At 45.1% G+C, this 13,450-nt stretch overlaps 1 protein-coding gene across 2 annotated transcripts in view; it reads right to left on the reverse strand.

Moving 5' to 3' along the window:
- Window positions 1-898: 898 nt before the first annotated feature.
- The window catches only part of GPD2 (glycerol-3-phosphate dehydrogenase 2), a 51,730-nt gene continuing 39,178 nt past the window's right edge, over window positions 899-13,450 (reverse strand). For both annotated transcript variants that reach the window (XM_042877856.1, XM_042877857.1), the window contains exons 9-17: window positions 11,830-12,023; window positions 9,284-9,418; window positions 8,866-9,041; window positions 8,257-8,388; window positions 7,647-7,805; window positions 6,711-6,823; window positions 6,547-6,625; window positions 6,171-6,269; window positions 899-2,621 (exon numbers count right to left, since the gene is read on the reverse strand). In XM_042877856.1, the coding sequence (XP_042733790.1) occupies window positions 2,496-2,621; window positions 6,171-6,269; window positions 6,547-6,625; window positions 6,711-6,823; window positions 7,647-7,805; window positions 8,257-8,388; window positions 8,866-9,041; window positions 9,284-9,418; window positions 11,830-12,023 (1,213 nt within the window). In that variant the 3' untranslated portion in view covers window positions 899-2,495. The remainder of the gene's footprint in view (window positions 2,622-6,170; window positions 6,270-6,546; window positions 6,626-6,710; window positions 6,824-7,646; window positions 7,806-8,256; window positions 8,389-8,865; window positions 9,042-9,283; window positions 9,419-11,829; window positions 12,024-13,450) is intronic.

Here is a 13,450-nt window from a genome sequence, read left to right on the forward strand (position 1 = left end):
ATTAAATACATCCTCTTATTGCTCTATAAATGCATGCGGCTCATTCTGGATATCAAAAGTAATAAATAAAACGGCAAAAAAACACCAGGACAGTTACAAAAACGACAACCCAGCCTCAAACACAGCGCCGCACAGCTCAGCACAGAGCATCCCCCCAGCACAGCACAGTAGTGCCAGGGTAAGACATGTGTACACACACACACACACACACACACACACACACATACATACACACGCTCCCCAGCCAGGCATGCAGCTTTCCAGGCACCCACCACCCAGCGCTGCTTCCCCACCTGGGATCAGAACAAAGCAGGGCAGCAACATCAGTGCAATCACATGGAGCAAAGCAGAAGAGCAAAGAAAAAAACCCAAGCAGATCAAAACCAACAACCGACACCCCCTCTTCTCCCCTCCATGACATTCCTGAAAGCAGAGGCAAGGTGCTGCACTAAGCAGCTGTGCCTTCCCTGTGTGCAGGCACAGTGCTGTAACCAGCACTCAGCCTTGTAACTCTGCACTCAGGGCAGCTGTACAAGATCCTGCTGTGCCACACAGGAGCAGAGATCCATGACAGTAAAGCACCCACGACGCAAAGCAGACTCCTACAGAGGACGTGTGTGTAGCCAAGGAAACCCCAAAGTCACATTCTGTGTGTGGCATTACCAAACCAGCAAAGGACATAAATCTGGGTGCAAAGCAGAACATCCTGGCTTTACAGGAAAACTTGCAGCGCTCGTTCTTAACAGTTCCATCTACAGAAGAGTGGAGGAGAATTTTTCTTCAAACCATACAAATGTTATTTAATATTTTAAACCTTTTTCTTTACGTGGTCTGGAAAAGGTCTCACTACTTTCACAGATACATCTGTTTAAATAATACAGTGAACCATGGGCTCCCCCCCGGCCCCCCCCCCCGCACCTCCCTCCTGCTGCTGAACCCAAAGACACCCAGTTCCACTCCATGCCGTGCTGTGTGTGATGTAAACTCTCTTGCCATGTTCTTATTTGAGAAGGGCTTTAGAAAAGCAAAGCTGCATGGAGTATGTGCACACTTTACTTGAATCTTCTGGAACACACTCAAAAAAGTTAACAGTAGCACAGAAGCCATTCATAAAACACCTTGTCAAACACTCACTCACCGCTCCCCTGGGCTGTGCCCAGTGCTACAGATCTCACAGCAGAACGGCCAGAACCCACAGCAGCACAGTTCTGGTACAAAGCAGCTCTACGACATCAATTCAACATGCAGAAACCATGTGGAAAGCATCTGAGACAGTATTTCTGGAGAGAAACCTGGAGACGTTTCACCACTCGTTCAGACTGACAGGAACTCAGGTGAAGCTCACCCCAGCTCTGGTTTGTGTTCGTTTTAAAGGTCTGCTTCTCAAAGCTCTGAGTTTTATTTATTCCTAGAAGCACTCTCCCTGTCCAGCCCCGAACACCCGACTCACTCAGCCACCAACACTCCTCAGTCCCTCCATTTCACACATGCAGTCATTTTCCCTTAAGATACAGAAGTAATCTTTGCTGGCTGTTACCGCGCCGTTTCCATTAGTGAAAGTGATGACATCAGTTAAAGATCAGATTTTACACAAGGAGGAATCCTGAGACCTTGGAATGGAGGGTCCTGTTCTGTCAGCTGGTATTTATACTCAAGAAATCTATGAAATCTAATCTGAGTTTTTAAATAAATTAAGACTTATGTTATCAAAACCATCATATTTTACATATTTGTCCCAAACTGGAAACAGTACAGAGCACTTTACAGCATTAAATACCCCCTGCGGTAGAATGCTGCCGACTGAAGGAAGCTGCTTGTTATTAACGTGGAGAAAGGGAAGCTGTCCCCCAGCTACTCGCTGGGTTATTATTGGAGTGTTGGTTATGTGTTGTTTTCCAGCTTTGTACTGCTGATACTTGTGTCTGGCCAAGTACTGTACTGCTGAAATAACTACACACCCCAAGAGAGCAAAGCCCAGCACCTGTGGAAGGGCAGTCACTAACCAGCCTGCTCCTTACTGTACCTGGTACCCTCAGCAGGTGAGTTTCTGCTCCTTTTGTGAAGCTATCTCAAATCCCAGGCACCAGCCTTCCCTCTGCTGCCCTTTGTTGAAGCAGACAGATCAGCAGCTTTTAAATACTAAATGCCTATTTGCAAATCTCCATGCAACGCTTCCTTTAAAGGCAGGAATCCCTTTTTTTTTTTTAAAGGTAAAGGTGATCTAGAAGTTAATGAGCAAGGCAGTACATGCCATGTGCTTGTGCGTGCACCAGTGTTTCCAGACCATATTCCAGAACCCCTGTTGATAAACTCGTATGTCTGAAGCGTACCCCATCCAAAAGGCCACATACCGGAGTATTAAGAGCTGTACAGAAAACCATTAGTACAGAAAACAAACGCACCCACGTGTTTTTTTTACAGATATCAGTCACCTTGAACGAGCAAGGACATTCGGGAGCACTGGAATGTTTGTCAGCACATGCAGCTGTGCTGAGCTACAGCCCTCCGCCGCTGCGGTCCACCGGGATCACCACGCGCTGCCGCAGGTTCTCCTCAGCTGTCTTCATGAGCACGGCCAGCCTGCTGCCGGAGACGTAGCCCTTCTGAATGGCACTCATCAGCTGGAAGAACAGAGAGAGCACCTCAGCTTCCCTTCCACACAGAACAAAGGTGGGTGGCACAGCCCCAGCTGCACTCCCAGCTCCTTGGCAGAGCAGCGGGGACGCCAGCCCAGCCCCACAGCACGGGCTCAGCTCCACACAGCCGGTCAGTTTGTCCAAGGGCACATGGTACATGGCAGTGACAAAACCATTTGTCTACCGAAGAAGAGAAGGCTCTGGGGAAACCTCATGGTGGCCTTCCAGTACTTCAAGGGAGCCTATAAACAGGATGAGGAACGGCTGTTTGTGAGGGTGGACAGTGATAGGACAAGGGGAATGGTTTTAAACTGAGACAGGGGAGGTTTAGGTTGGATATTAGGAGGAAGTTTTTCACACACAGGGTGGTGAGGCACTGGCACAGGTTGTCCAAGGAGGCTGTGGATGCCCCATCCCTGCAGGCATTCAAGGCCAGGCTGGATGTGGCTCTGGGCAGCCTGGGCTGCTGGTTGGTGACCTGCACACAGCAGGGGGTTGGAACTCAGTGATCACTGTGGTTATTTTCAACCCAGGCCATTCTGTGATTCTATGATACCAATAAAGCAACACTGCTGCATGCTTTGAAAAAAATCTCACATCAAAGCCCATTTTCATTTTCCAGAAATACCAACAAATGTGACCTGTTTGGAAGTAGCAATGCAGCATCCATTAACAGCGGTGCCATTTAACCACGTGGGATAACCCAGCTATTCCACAGGCTCTCCCCCACCCACACTTTTTTTCTATTCCCCTCTCAGTCTGGAAGTAAGAAGCAGAAGAACATCACTGCTGATCCAGCACTGACCCCGGGTTGCACCCCTCATATTCACAAACCCTTCTTTGCAGTGACAGGATACTTGACTTCCACAACTCTTTCAAATCCAAATTATTTTATAGACTTTAAAACTAATTTGCCTTTAAGTCCTTGAAACTGGACACAGCACTACCTTAACGAACACACACTAGTGCTAGGGCTTTAGTTAATTCTTCTTTATCCCACGGATAAAGTGAGCATTAGACTTGAAATTGCACATAGCTTGCCAAAGACCACTATGCAAAGCAACCAGCACTTACAAAAAGCAGTTTCTGAGTCACAGTGAATGCCAGGAATCCTTCAGATTTCTTCCCTTCCATAGGGAAGTCTATTACTTCTGCAGCCAGACCTCTATAGGTTGGTACTGCATCTGAGAAACAGGAATGACTCCCCAGGGAGGGAAAGGGACAGATCCAGCCAAGGCTGAACAACCTCCAAGGCTGTTGGGGACATTCTGGCCACCCTGTGAGCCCCGAGCAAAGGCAGATGCTGCAGTCAGGAAGCAGAGGCCCAGAGCTTCCCTCCAGCTGCTCCCCTCCCCCTGGTGACCCACACCAACAAGAAGGCTCCAAGTGGGGCAGCCCTTCCATCACACCCATTCATTCTGCCTTACCACGCACTCCACAACCAACTTGCTGTGGTTTTTCCCACTACGCTGCATGCTCTGTGGGAAAGGCACTCCTGGAGGAGCAAGCTGACTCTTCGGCACCACCACAGGAAGAGAACTTTCATATGCAAGCCTTCAGAGAAGCAATCGCTGCCATCAGACAGCTGCCTGTGCCAGAAGGATCCCTGAGGAAACGTGGGCAGTAACGCTACAAAGCAGGTGTGAATAAAAGCAAAACTGGCTCGAGTTCTCAATCAGATCCACCTGTTTGCACAAAACGCCGACCAGTTCGGCCTGTGCTCCATCTGTGAAACACCTGCAGCACCGCTGAGCAGCTCTCCCAAGACGACCCAGGCAGGCTGGCAGGCTGCAGTGGGTCAAATGCAGCCACTTGGCACCGCTCTGCTCCCACCTGGATAGGGAGGCAGCCACTCTGATACAATGTGTTCCTATATTCTAATATAAACGTCCACAAATATTTGCACACAGCTTTCCACAAGCGTTCTGGCAGTACAATGTAATTACTTGAAAGTTTTCAGAGAGCAAACACAAAAGTATTGAGAACTGGCTTAACAGATCCATTAAAAAACTAAACAAACACCACGTGTATTTTGTTCTTTCCATGGCAACCTGCTGTTCCTCTTATTACCACGCTTCCCACTGTGCTCTGTGCAGCACAGCAGCTCCCTGTGTGCAGCCCTGGCTCCGCGTGAAGGAAGTGCAAAGTGCAATGCAACCTCGCTGCAGCGCTGGGAGAGCACTGGGAAACACTCAGGACGAGCCTGTAACCACAGAGCCACTCAATTTAAAGTAAAGTGACTTTGAAATGACACCAAAACAGCGACCTGTCACTTGTATTTTAGAGTTAGGGCAGGAAACTCCTCATGAGACTGTTCACCAGAGCAAAGCAAAGCAAAGCAATCCACAGCAGGCTGTGTTAGTTGCTTTGACTTCTTAACCACAGCGTCTCCAAGTGAACCCAATTTTCAATCTACCCAAGCCATTACAGTCAGTGTTTTGGTTTTTTTTCCCCCCCAGTCTGAAGTTTTCACATGCAAAAGGACACAAGAGGGAGACCCTTCCCAACAGTCAGAAAGCCACCAGTGATATTCAGTTATTTCAGTCAGATGGCTCTGGGGAGCTTTTATTTCATTTTACAACTAATGCACATTTCAGTTAGCCAGCTAAATCGCTGCATCTTAGGTAAATAAATAGTCCTTTTTTCTAATGCTGGACACAACCTGTGAAAATTTTCTGCATTTAGATTCAACAATGCTCCTCTTATCTACAGCTCATCTCAAGAGAGACAATTACCATTTCCTCTGCCTTGATCTTGTTTGTTTAACTTGACACAGTGAAGAAAGGGCTGACATTGACCAAAATCCCCAGCATTAATTTATCTCATGTTCAGCATTCATCATTGCCACCACGTAGCAAAGACATGGCACTCACTTGAAATACCACACCAAGAAAGACTCCACAAAAACAAAGCTGATTAGCAAACTGCTTATGCAAGAGGAGGACAAACATTCAGTAGCACCTTTAATTTTCTTATTTTAAAGCCCTGCGAAAAGCAGACATACAGGTTGCCAATGCAATGTCCATACAAATGGGGGTATCGTTTCTCAACCCAGGAGTTACAGTGGGATAACATGGACTACATGTCTTCTGACCATAAGCTCCTCCTTTGCCATTTTCCAGGCTATTTTGCACACTGTAGTCATTTCTAACAGGTCAGGCATGTGTCAGCATGCACAACTACAATATATCTTCCAAACAAACAACCATCTTACTTGGAAGGTAATTAAACATAATTTCTGCATAAAAAAAAGCCAAGTTCAGATCTGCACTGTGGCAGACTTTGAAAATTTGACCTGCTCTTTGGGTTCATTGCTTCTGCCCAGCAAATATCCTTGAATTTGGAAGGTGCTTAAAACCAGCTGTGTGCGTCATTCTGTGCTGTGCTCTGGCAAACAGCATCACCAGGACTGTGGTACCCAACAGCACCCACCTCCTCCCCAGCACAGCTCTTCTGTGGGAGGAGGAGGGGGACTCAGCACCTGTGCCTACAGCTACAGCACTTACAGTTTCTTTGCAAGAGAGAAATTCTTACCTGCAAAAACTCAATGAGCTCCACCTGCCCGTTCTTGTTCAGATCTACTTCATTCAGAATATCGTGGAGTGTTTTTTCATCAATCTGCACACTGATGCTCTAGACAAAAAAAAAAAGAAAACAAACCCAAAAAACCCAACTTTTAGCAGGGTCAGGTAAGTGTCAATGTACATAAATACCACAAACCTTCCAAAAACCAACCATCTTATTTTGAATATAATGAAACATAATTTGTGTATTAAAAAGCCAAATTCAGATCTGCACCATGGTACACTTTGCAATCTGGACCTGTTTGATGGACAAAGTACACCAGCTGCATTGCTCAGCACTACTTAAGCCACATTGCAATTAAAAACAAAGCAGAAGGAAACTTTACCTCCAAGACGCGCTGCACATCCAGTATAGTAATAAATCCTTTCTTGTCCTTGTCAAACATGTGGAATCTCTTCTTGTACCTGCAAGATAAAGATTATCAGTGGAGAAAAATGACACTCGATGTTGCTAACTCCCAGCAACCCAGGAATCCCTTATTTCACTTACCTTTCAATATCTGAAGGCACTAGAGTGATTTCAGAGCTGTCTGTTAATTGGTCAGATTTCACCTTGTAGCCCATTTCATAATACAGAAATTTTCTTGCAGCTTCAAGTTCTTCCTACAACCAAAAGGAAAAGTCTTCTTGTATCTGAGGAAGAACAAGTTCTTCCTTACACAATTTATTTGCTCCTTCCACTTCACAAGAATTTTCCTAAGGTCCAAAAATTGAGCAAGCAGTAGCTGAAAAGTATTAGAGTTCAACTTTGGCACCTTTTAATCTTGAAAAGGGATATCGAGCCTAGTAAAGACTTCCAATTGCTGTGTAAATGCTTTTAGGATTACACTGCATGCATGAGCACTGAGCAGAGGAAGCAAATGGGGACCTTCCAAATAATTTAGAAAATAAAAGAAGTTAAGGAACTCTATATCATCACTTTTCAAAACTGCCACAGGCTGCCCAGTGAGGCTGTGGATGTTCCCTCCTTGGAAGCACTCAAGGCCAGGCTGCACGGGGCTGTGAGCAGTCTGGTCTGGAGGGAGGCATCCCTGCCTGTAGCAGGGGGTTGGAATAAGATGATCTTAAAGGTCCTTCCAACCCAAACCACTCTGATTCTATGAAAAAAGAGTGATACAGACTGCAAAATCCTTCTCTTCTGAGACAGACCTGTAAGAAGTGACACTGAACTAAATACTCACTAGAAGTAGGACTGTAATGCCAAGTCTGCCTCATTTTTAAAGTTAAGGAATGCTTTCACTCTTCCCTCCACCTGGCCAATACCAATTCATTTCACAGCTCTTTCGATGAAGACTTCAAAACACCAAATATATCCATTCTCTCAGGAAGCAAGCATCACTGAAGTTTTCCATTAATTTCATTTGTTAACATGGAAACTACTTAAGAAAAAAACAAAACAATTCCAGATGAAAAAGGCCCTTTGTACCTTTTTTTTCTGCTCGTTCCAGTTAAGTTCTTTCCCCATTATGTCTACGATCCTTGGCAGAGCTTCCTCAGCAGCCTGCACGTTCAGGAAGGCCAAGCGAGTCCGCCGGGAAATGATATCCACAGCAGTGCGGGCATATTCCTTCACACCATAGATGACCTGCAGGAACAAGGCAAGGAAAAAACACAGGTGAGTCCATATTAGATATATTTCATGTTACATTATGTATTTGTAGTAAAACATTTCTTTCACGTGGGATATTAGAAAAAAGTTCTTCTCCGAAAGAGCGTTCAGCTGCTGGAATGGGCTGCCAGGGAGGCAGTTGAAGAAATGTCTGGATGTTGTACAAAGGGAAGTGGTTTAGTGGGAAATACTGGTGGTAGGTGGGCAGTTGGACTGGATGACCTTGGAGGTCTTTTCACCTCGGTGATGCAATGGCTCTACAGAAAAACATTAAGCACGATCAGGTGAAGTGGAAAAATGAAAACAAAAACATCTGAATCTCAAAGGAAAGGGCTTGTGAAGGTATTTTTCAGAGCGAGATGGCCCTGCTCTACAATCTGCTTCATTCCCAAGTAGCACACAAGCATGATGCAGTTTTTCCACATACCTCAGCTTCGATATAAGGAAATTCAGACACAAGACGTTTTCCAACAATAGGCCATCTCTTTCCTGTAACTTGGGCTATTTTGGCCACCTCGAAAGCCTTGTCACCATATGTAGAAGCCAGATGTTGAGCCACCTATGGAGTTGAAAACAAGTTCAGTACACTTTTGAAAGCACATCAAGCATATATGCATTTTCTATTGTCTCTCATCACTAATAACAAAGATGCTGAACTGGGTTCTGATGGTGTGAGAGGAAACTGCTAGACCTTTGAATGAGTTAGACCTATGCTAATGAGGTTGGTGGACCAGCATGTGGCAGGGGGTTGGAGATTCATGATCCTTGAGGACCCTCCTAACCCTGGCCATTCTGTGATTCTGCGATGCTGCTATGTACGTATCCAAATAAATGACCGTGGTGCTTCAACTCTTCTACTTCAGATGTGATCAGAGAGCAGCACAGGTTGGTCGTGCCTAAGGAAAGGAGCATTCTAGCATCTCATAACATTTTAAAGCAGAAAACAGTTAAGACATTAGGAAAATATTGTCTTTAGGGAAAGAACAAAACCATCCAACACAGAAATATCAGCACACAAACAGTAACAATGGCTCACCTCGCTTTCAAGTCCATAGTCCTGGACCAGCCTAATGTAGAGCGTGGGGCTCCAGTCCTCAGCCCCTTGGAGCAGCAGCCCAATCGTCTTACTGGAACCCGCAGGCAGATCGTGTGCCTGAATAGCAGCATCAATGGTATCCTGAGCCATGGCACGGTACGTTGTCCATTTCCCACCTATAAGCACACATTTACTTCTTTATTTGGGGAAAGCAAGGGAAACATGAAGTTGGCACAGGCCATGTATTTTGTCGTATTACTTTTACTAGAGTTGTTCTGACAAGCCAGTCACACTGCTACAGACACACCACTACCTAGCTGTAGCAATGCAAAGCGTCACCCTGCAAGAAGAAAGATGTTTGCACATAATGCAGTGGGGAAGCCCAACAAAAACAGCAGCTGAAATGAACCTCCCCTACCTGCTATGGTGACAAGGCCACTGTCACTAACAGTAACAACGTGGTTCCGGCATATCGACTGCGTGTCTTTGGAGTTGGGGTCGGTGACCAGAGGACGAATGCCACTCCAGGCTGCCAACACGTCTCCTCTTCTCACTGTCCAGAAGAAAAAGGTAACCAAAATCAGTCAGGAACTTTGTATCTGTATTCATTTCCCACCATCTTATGGTCTCTGTAGCATTACCTCCAAGCAGTGTGAAAAACAGCACTGCCCATCTCTGTATCAGTACTGCTGTCTGACCCAAAACAAAGCCCAAGAGAGACAGACCTGTCTGTCACACTGGTTAAGAATTCGACAGAAGAGAGAGATTCTGGAACTGATCCACCATGAGACTCAGCTATCGGAGTCACCGATCAGCTCAGAAAACCCTCAGTCCAGGACAGAAATCCCACCACAAACAGCGCCCAGTGCAGCACCAAGTCTTATTCTCCTTGCTTCTGTGGGCAGGGCAGTCCTTTCATGGCACTTCAGAAACCAAAATAAAGTCTGCTCCTACGACATTTGCTTTTAGGACTTGAAAGCTTTTAGCACAGTGTGGAATTTATCAAGAGGAGAATCTGGAAAAAATAAGTGATCTTTATTCACAGCCTCTGTCAGAAGCACACCTGCATCTGTTAGGCTATAGCACATCCCCTAGGCCTGTTGCTCCCCCAGGCCCCCAGCATTTGCACAGCAACCCCAGAGGGCCCAGGTGATCTGTCACAGATCATCCAGAAGCCCACGCTGTTCTGAGCCACCTCCTCCAGCCCTACCTTCCCAACCATAACTGTTTCAGAAGCATTTTCCCTCTTCACAAGAAGCCCAACTCAATGGCCATTTTCATGCCCCCATGCTACTCCTCTGCTCCCTGGCAGTTACTGCATCCCAAGGGCCAATCCTGGCCTTCCACTGAATGTGAAAGAATAAAATCTGAAGGCAACAAGTAGTAAAAAAAGGTCCTTAACAGTTGCAGGAAAAAGCCCTAGCCTCTGAAGGGGACTTTCTTCAGGAATATATAAAACATGGAACCAATAATCTCATGAAATTCATTTTGTTGCTTGTTAAATTCACAATAGTAAAAATTGACCAATTTACACCGAAGCCCCAAAACAATTTTTGATGCAGCTTTCAAATAACTGATAACTTCAAAATCGGTAACAGGGTGTAAAAATATCCCCAAAGAACACAAAATAGATTTCAGAAATCAATGGTGCTCTGCCAGCATGTTTAACCTGCCAAAATGAAGTGTTAATCACAGAAATAAGATACCATATTACATTTATAAACTAATGAAACTAGAAAAAGCAGCAGGCGTGACACTATAATTAAACAGTTGGAACACATCCAAGCCTGTGTAAGTTGATAACCCTGGCACTGTCTCTGGCAGCAAAAAGGCAGGTCTGCAGTGAGTTGATATGGCCAGCACAGTTGTTAATTCAATAACAGGCAATCTATAAACACTGCTAATTGCAATGTGAAAACCAGTGTGCACACCTAGGTAGCTTCCTTCAAAAGAACCGAACACTTCATAACGCACTTCTGTGAAAAACCTCGTAAGATTTCTGCCTTATTCAGTCTGAACACCACCAGCTACCTGCCTGCCCCACCATGCTGACTGGCATTGGCTTCTGCACCAGAAAAGCAAGGGTACATTTCCTCAAGGCTGTTTGTCCCAAAGCTGTACAAGAGAGCCACCGAACCGTTCATTTCAGGAATCTGGTAATCTAATATTTCCAGCTGCTGGACAGCAGGTTTCCTAAATCCCAGAGATTGCAGTGCTCCTGACAAACAGTGGTTTTCAGATTTCTTTTAGCACTACTGCAACAGGAGCACAGATGTTTTCACATAACCATTGAAAAAACAACAATAAAAAGCCCCAACAAAACAGTAAGCCTCACTACAAAGTAAGGAAATCTCTCACCTTTAAACTAGCACTAAGGCCAAACAAACCAGCGCCTTCCAACACAGGTGTTCTCAGCTCAGTTACCGAGATCAACCATCACCAAGTGATTTTGATGAATTCCCCTTTCTGCCCATCATACCTCCCTCTTCAACCAAGAGCTGAACTATCAGCTATTTACCACACCAATAAATAACTAAGAAAGCATCAAGAAAAATGGAAGACAGAGGAAAAGTCAGAAGAAGTCTTCCTACAATCAAAGCAGAGGATTCTACAATACAGCCGTATGGACATACAACCAGCCCACCCACTTCAGCCAAACCTTGCATCTGCCACCCAAAAAGGGCAGAATGAGTCATCTGACAGCAGCTGCCTGTTAGATGAGAGGCACATGAAATCTGCACGTTCAGATATCAACTGATTTCCATTTAAATGGTCCAAGTAGAGAGAGAGTATCTGGAAAAGCATCAGCACTAGCTCTGAAACAGATTGAGATGACGCTTACAGCTCACAAGTATTAGAGGGGCAAGAACACAGTTGTCAATCACTGGAGGAACTTGAGACAGACAGCACGCATTCAGACTGAAATACTGTAGTTATCCCTCCCAGCACAACTGACACTCCTACCTTCAACATCAACACTAAGGTAGTTGCGCACTTCACTCAGAATGAAGTTGATATCTTCTTCTGTCGGTATGGGATGGGAGGTGACATCAGTGGGGCTGTCTGTGGTCCCTGCAATAGTCATCTTCTCCCAGGGCAGGAAGAAAATCACTCTGCCGTCGCTGGTGGCTGGGTCGAGCAGACCCATGTTTTCAGGGCTGAAAAAGAAGGGACGTGATTCAGAGCGGATCAGGCATCCCCAGGGTCTGTTCTTGTACACGTTCATCTATTACATCAGCACCTTTGCTCCTGTGCAAAAAGAGATCACCACAACCCAACCTTAAAATGTATTTCTCAAAGCTTCTGGGGATAAGGCCTTTAAATGTGATTCCCAAAATGTGACTTCCTACATCAGACAGCAGGACACATCCTTAGTGAGAGCAATCTGGTACCTCCCTCCTCCAGTCACTGGGATTTCAAAGATAAGGATTTGAAATTTAAAACAGCATTTACTGGAAACCCCTATTGTGGAAGGAACAACTGGTTTTAGTATGAACAGACAGACAATGACTTAGTGTCACAAAGAACAGCTAAGGCTCAAACACTGCACAGGCAAAAACAAAAACAGAACTCTGGTTTGTTTGTAATGTGTCTAAGAGGAGAGACAATCTCAGACCAAACATTAGTAACCCCATTTATCAGGTAACTGATGTCACTTACTTAGGGAGCAGATAAAACACCCAATGACTTCTGCAACCTGCATTCACAACTATGGTGGGGCGGGAGGGAGAAGGCAAAGTTAGGAAGAAGAAGTGGAAAAAAGGAGAGAACAGAAACACTGAAATCATAAGCATTATGAGTACATTAAAGCAGGAAACTTCCAACGACCCAACAGCCCGAGTTCAGTAAGCACCTGCCATGAGAACAGGAACTGAAGCCCAGACTGCCAAGGGATTCAGACCAGAAATACATTCCAAATGCTTCCAGCAGCATTGCTGAACTAGGAACCATCTTTGGAGGGGAAATGGCAGAAGATACACCTCCATAAAGACTAATCAGATGCCAGCACCTTCATTCATTTGTGCCAGCGCTGTAGAATGATTCAGGAGAAAGATGGTAGCTCTTTGCACATGAAATTTTAACTAACTTATCAAGGTTTCTGGTAAATAATAGTAAAAAATAATAGTAAAAATATCCACGTGAACAAAAGAAAAAGTTGTTTTAATCACTCACTAAACAGCACTAGGAGAATATTCAAGCTGCCCCTTTTTCTATTAACTTCTATTGAAAGGAAAGACACTGACTTTGCTACTAGGCACTGGAAGTCCTTGTACAATCATCTGCAGGCTGTTTAGCAGTCTCCAGGTTTTGCACCTATTGTTGGTACTGGAAGGAGGATACAGGAAGGATCAGCAGAGGGGATAACTCAACAGACCAAGGTAACCACTAACAACAAGCTGAAGGGAGACAAAGACTGGAGGTTGGATAGAATTACCTATTTAAGAAAGCTACAAGCTGAAACACTGAATATTTCATTTTTAGGAAGTCCAAACTGATTGCTGAGGGTAAGTTTGCAATATCTGGAAAGGCTAGGAGCAGCTGAAAATTTCATATATAGCATGTATATTAGAACATTTTTTAGATG

Source organism: Lagopus leucura, unplaced genomic scaffold (assembly GCF_019238085.1).
Source record: "Lagopus leucura isolate 7727_CA_CO unplaced genomic scaffold, USGS_WTPT01 Super-Scaffold_100019, whole genome shotgun sequence".
Classification (NCBI taxonomy): domain Eukaryota; kingdom Metazoa; phylum Chordata; class Aves; order Galliformes; family Phasianidae; genus Lagopus; species Lagopus leucura.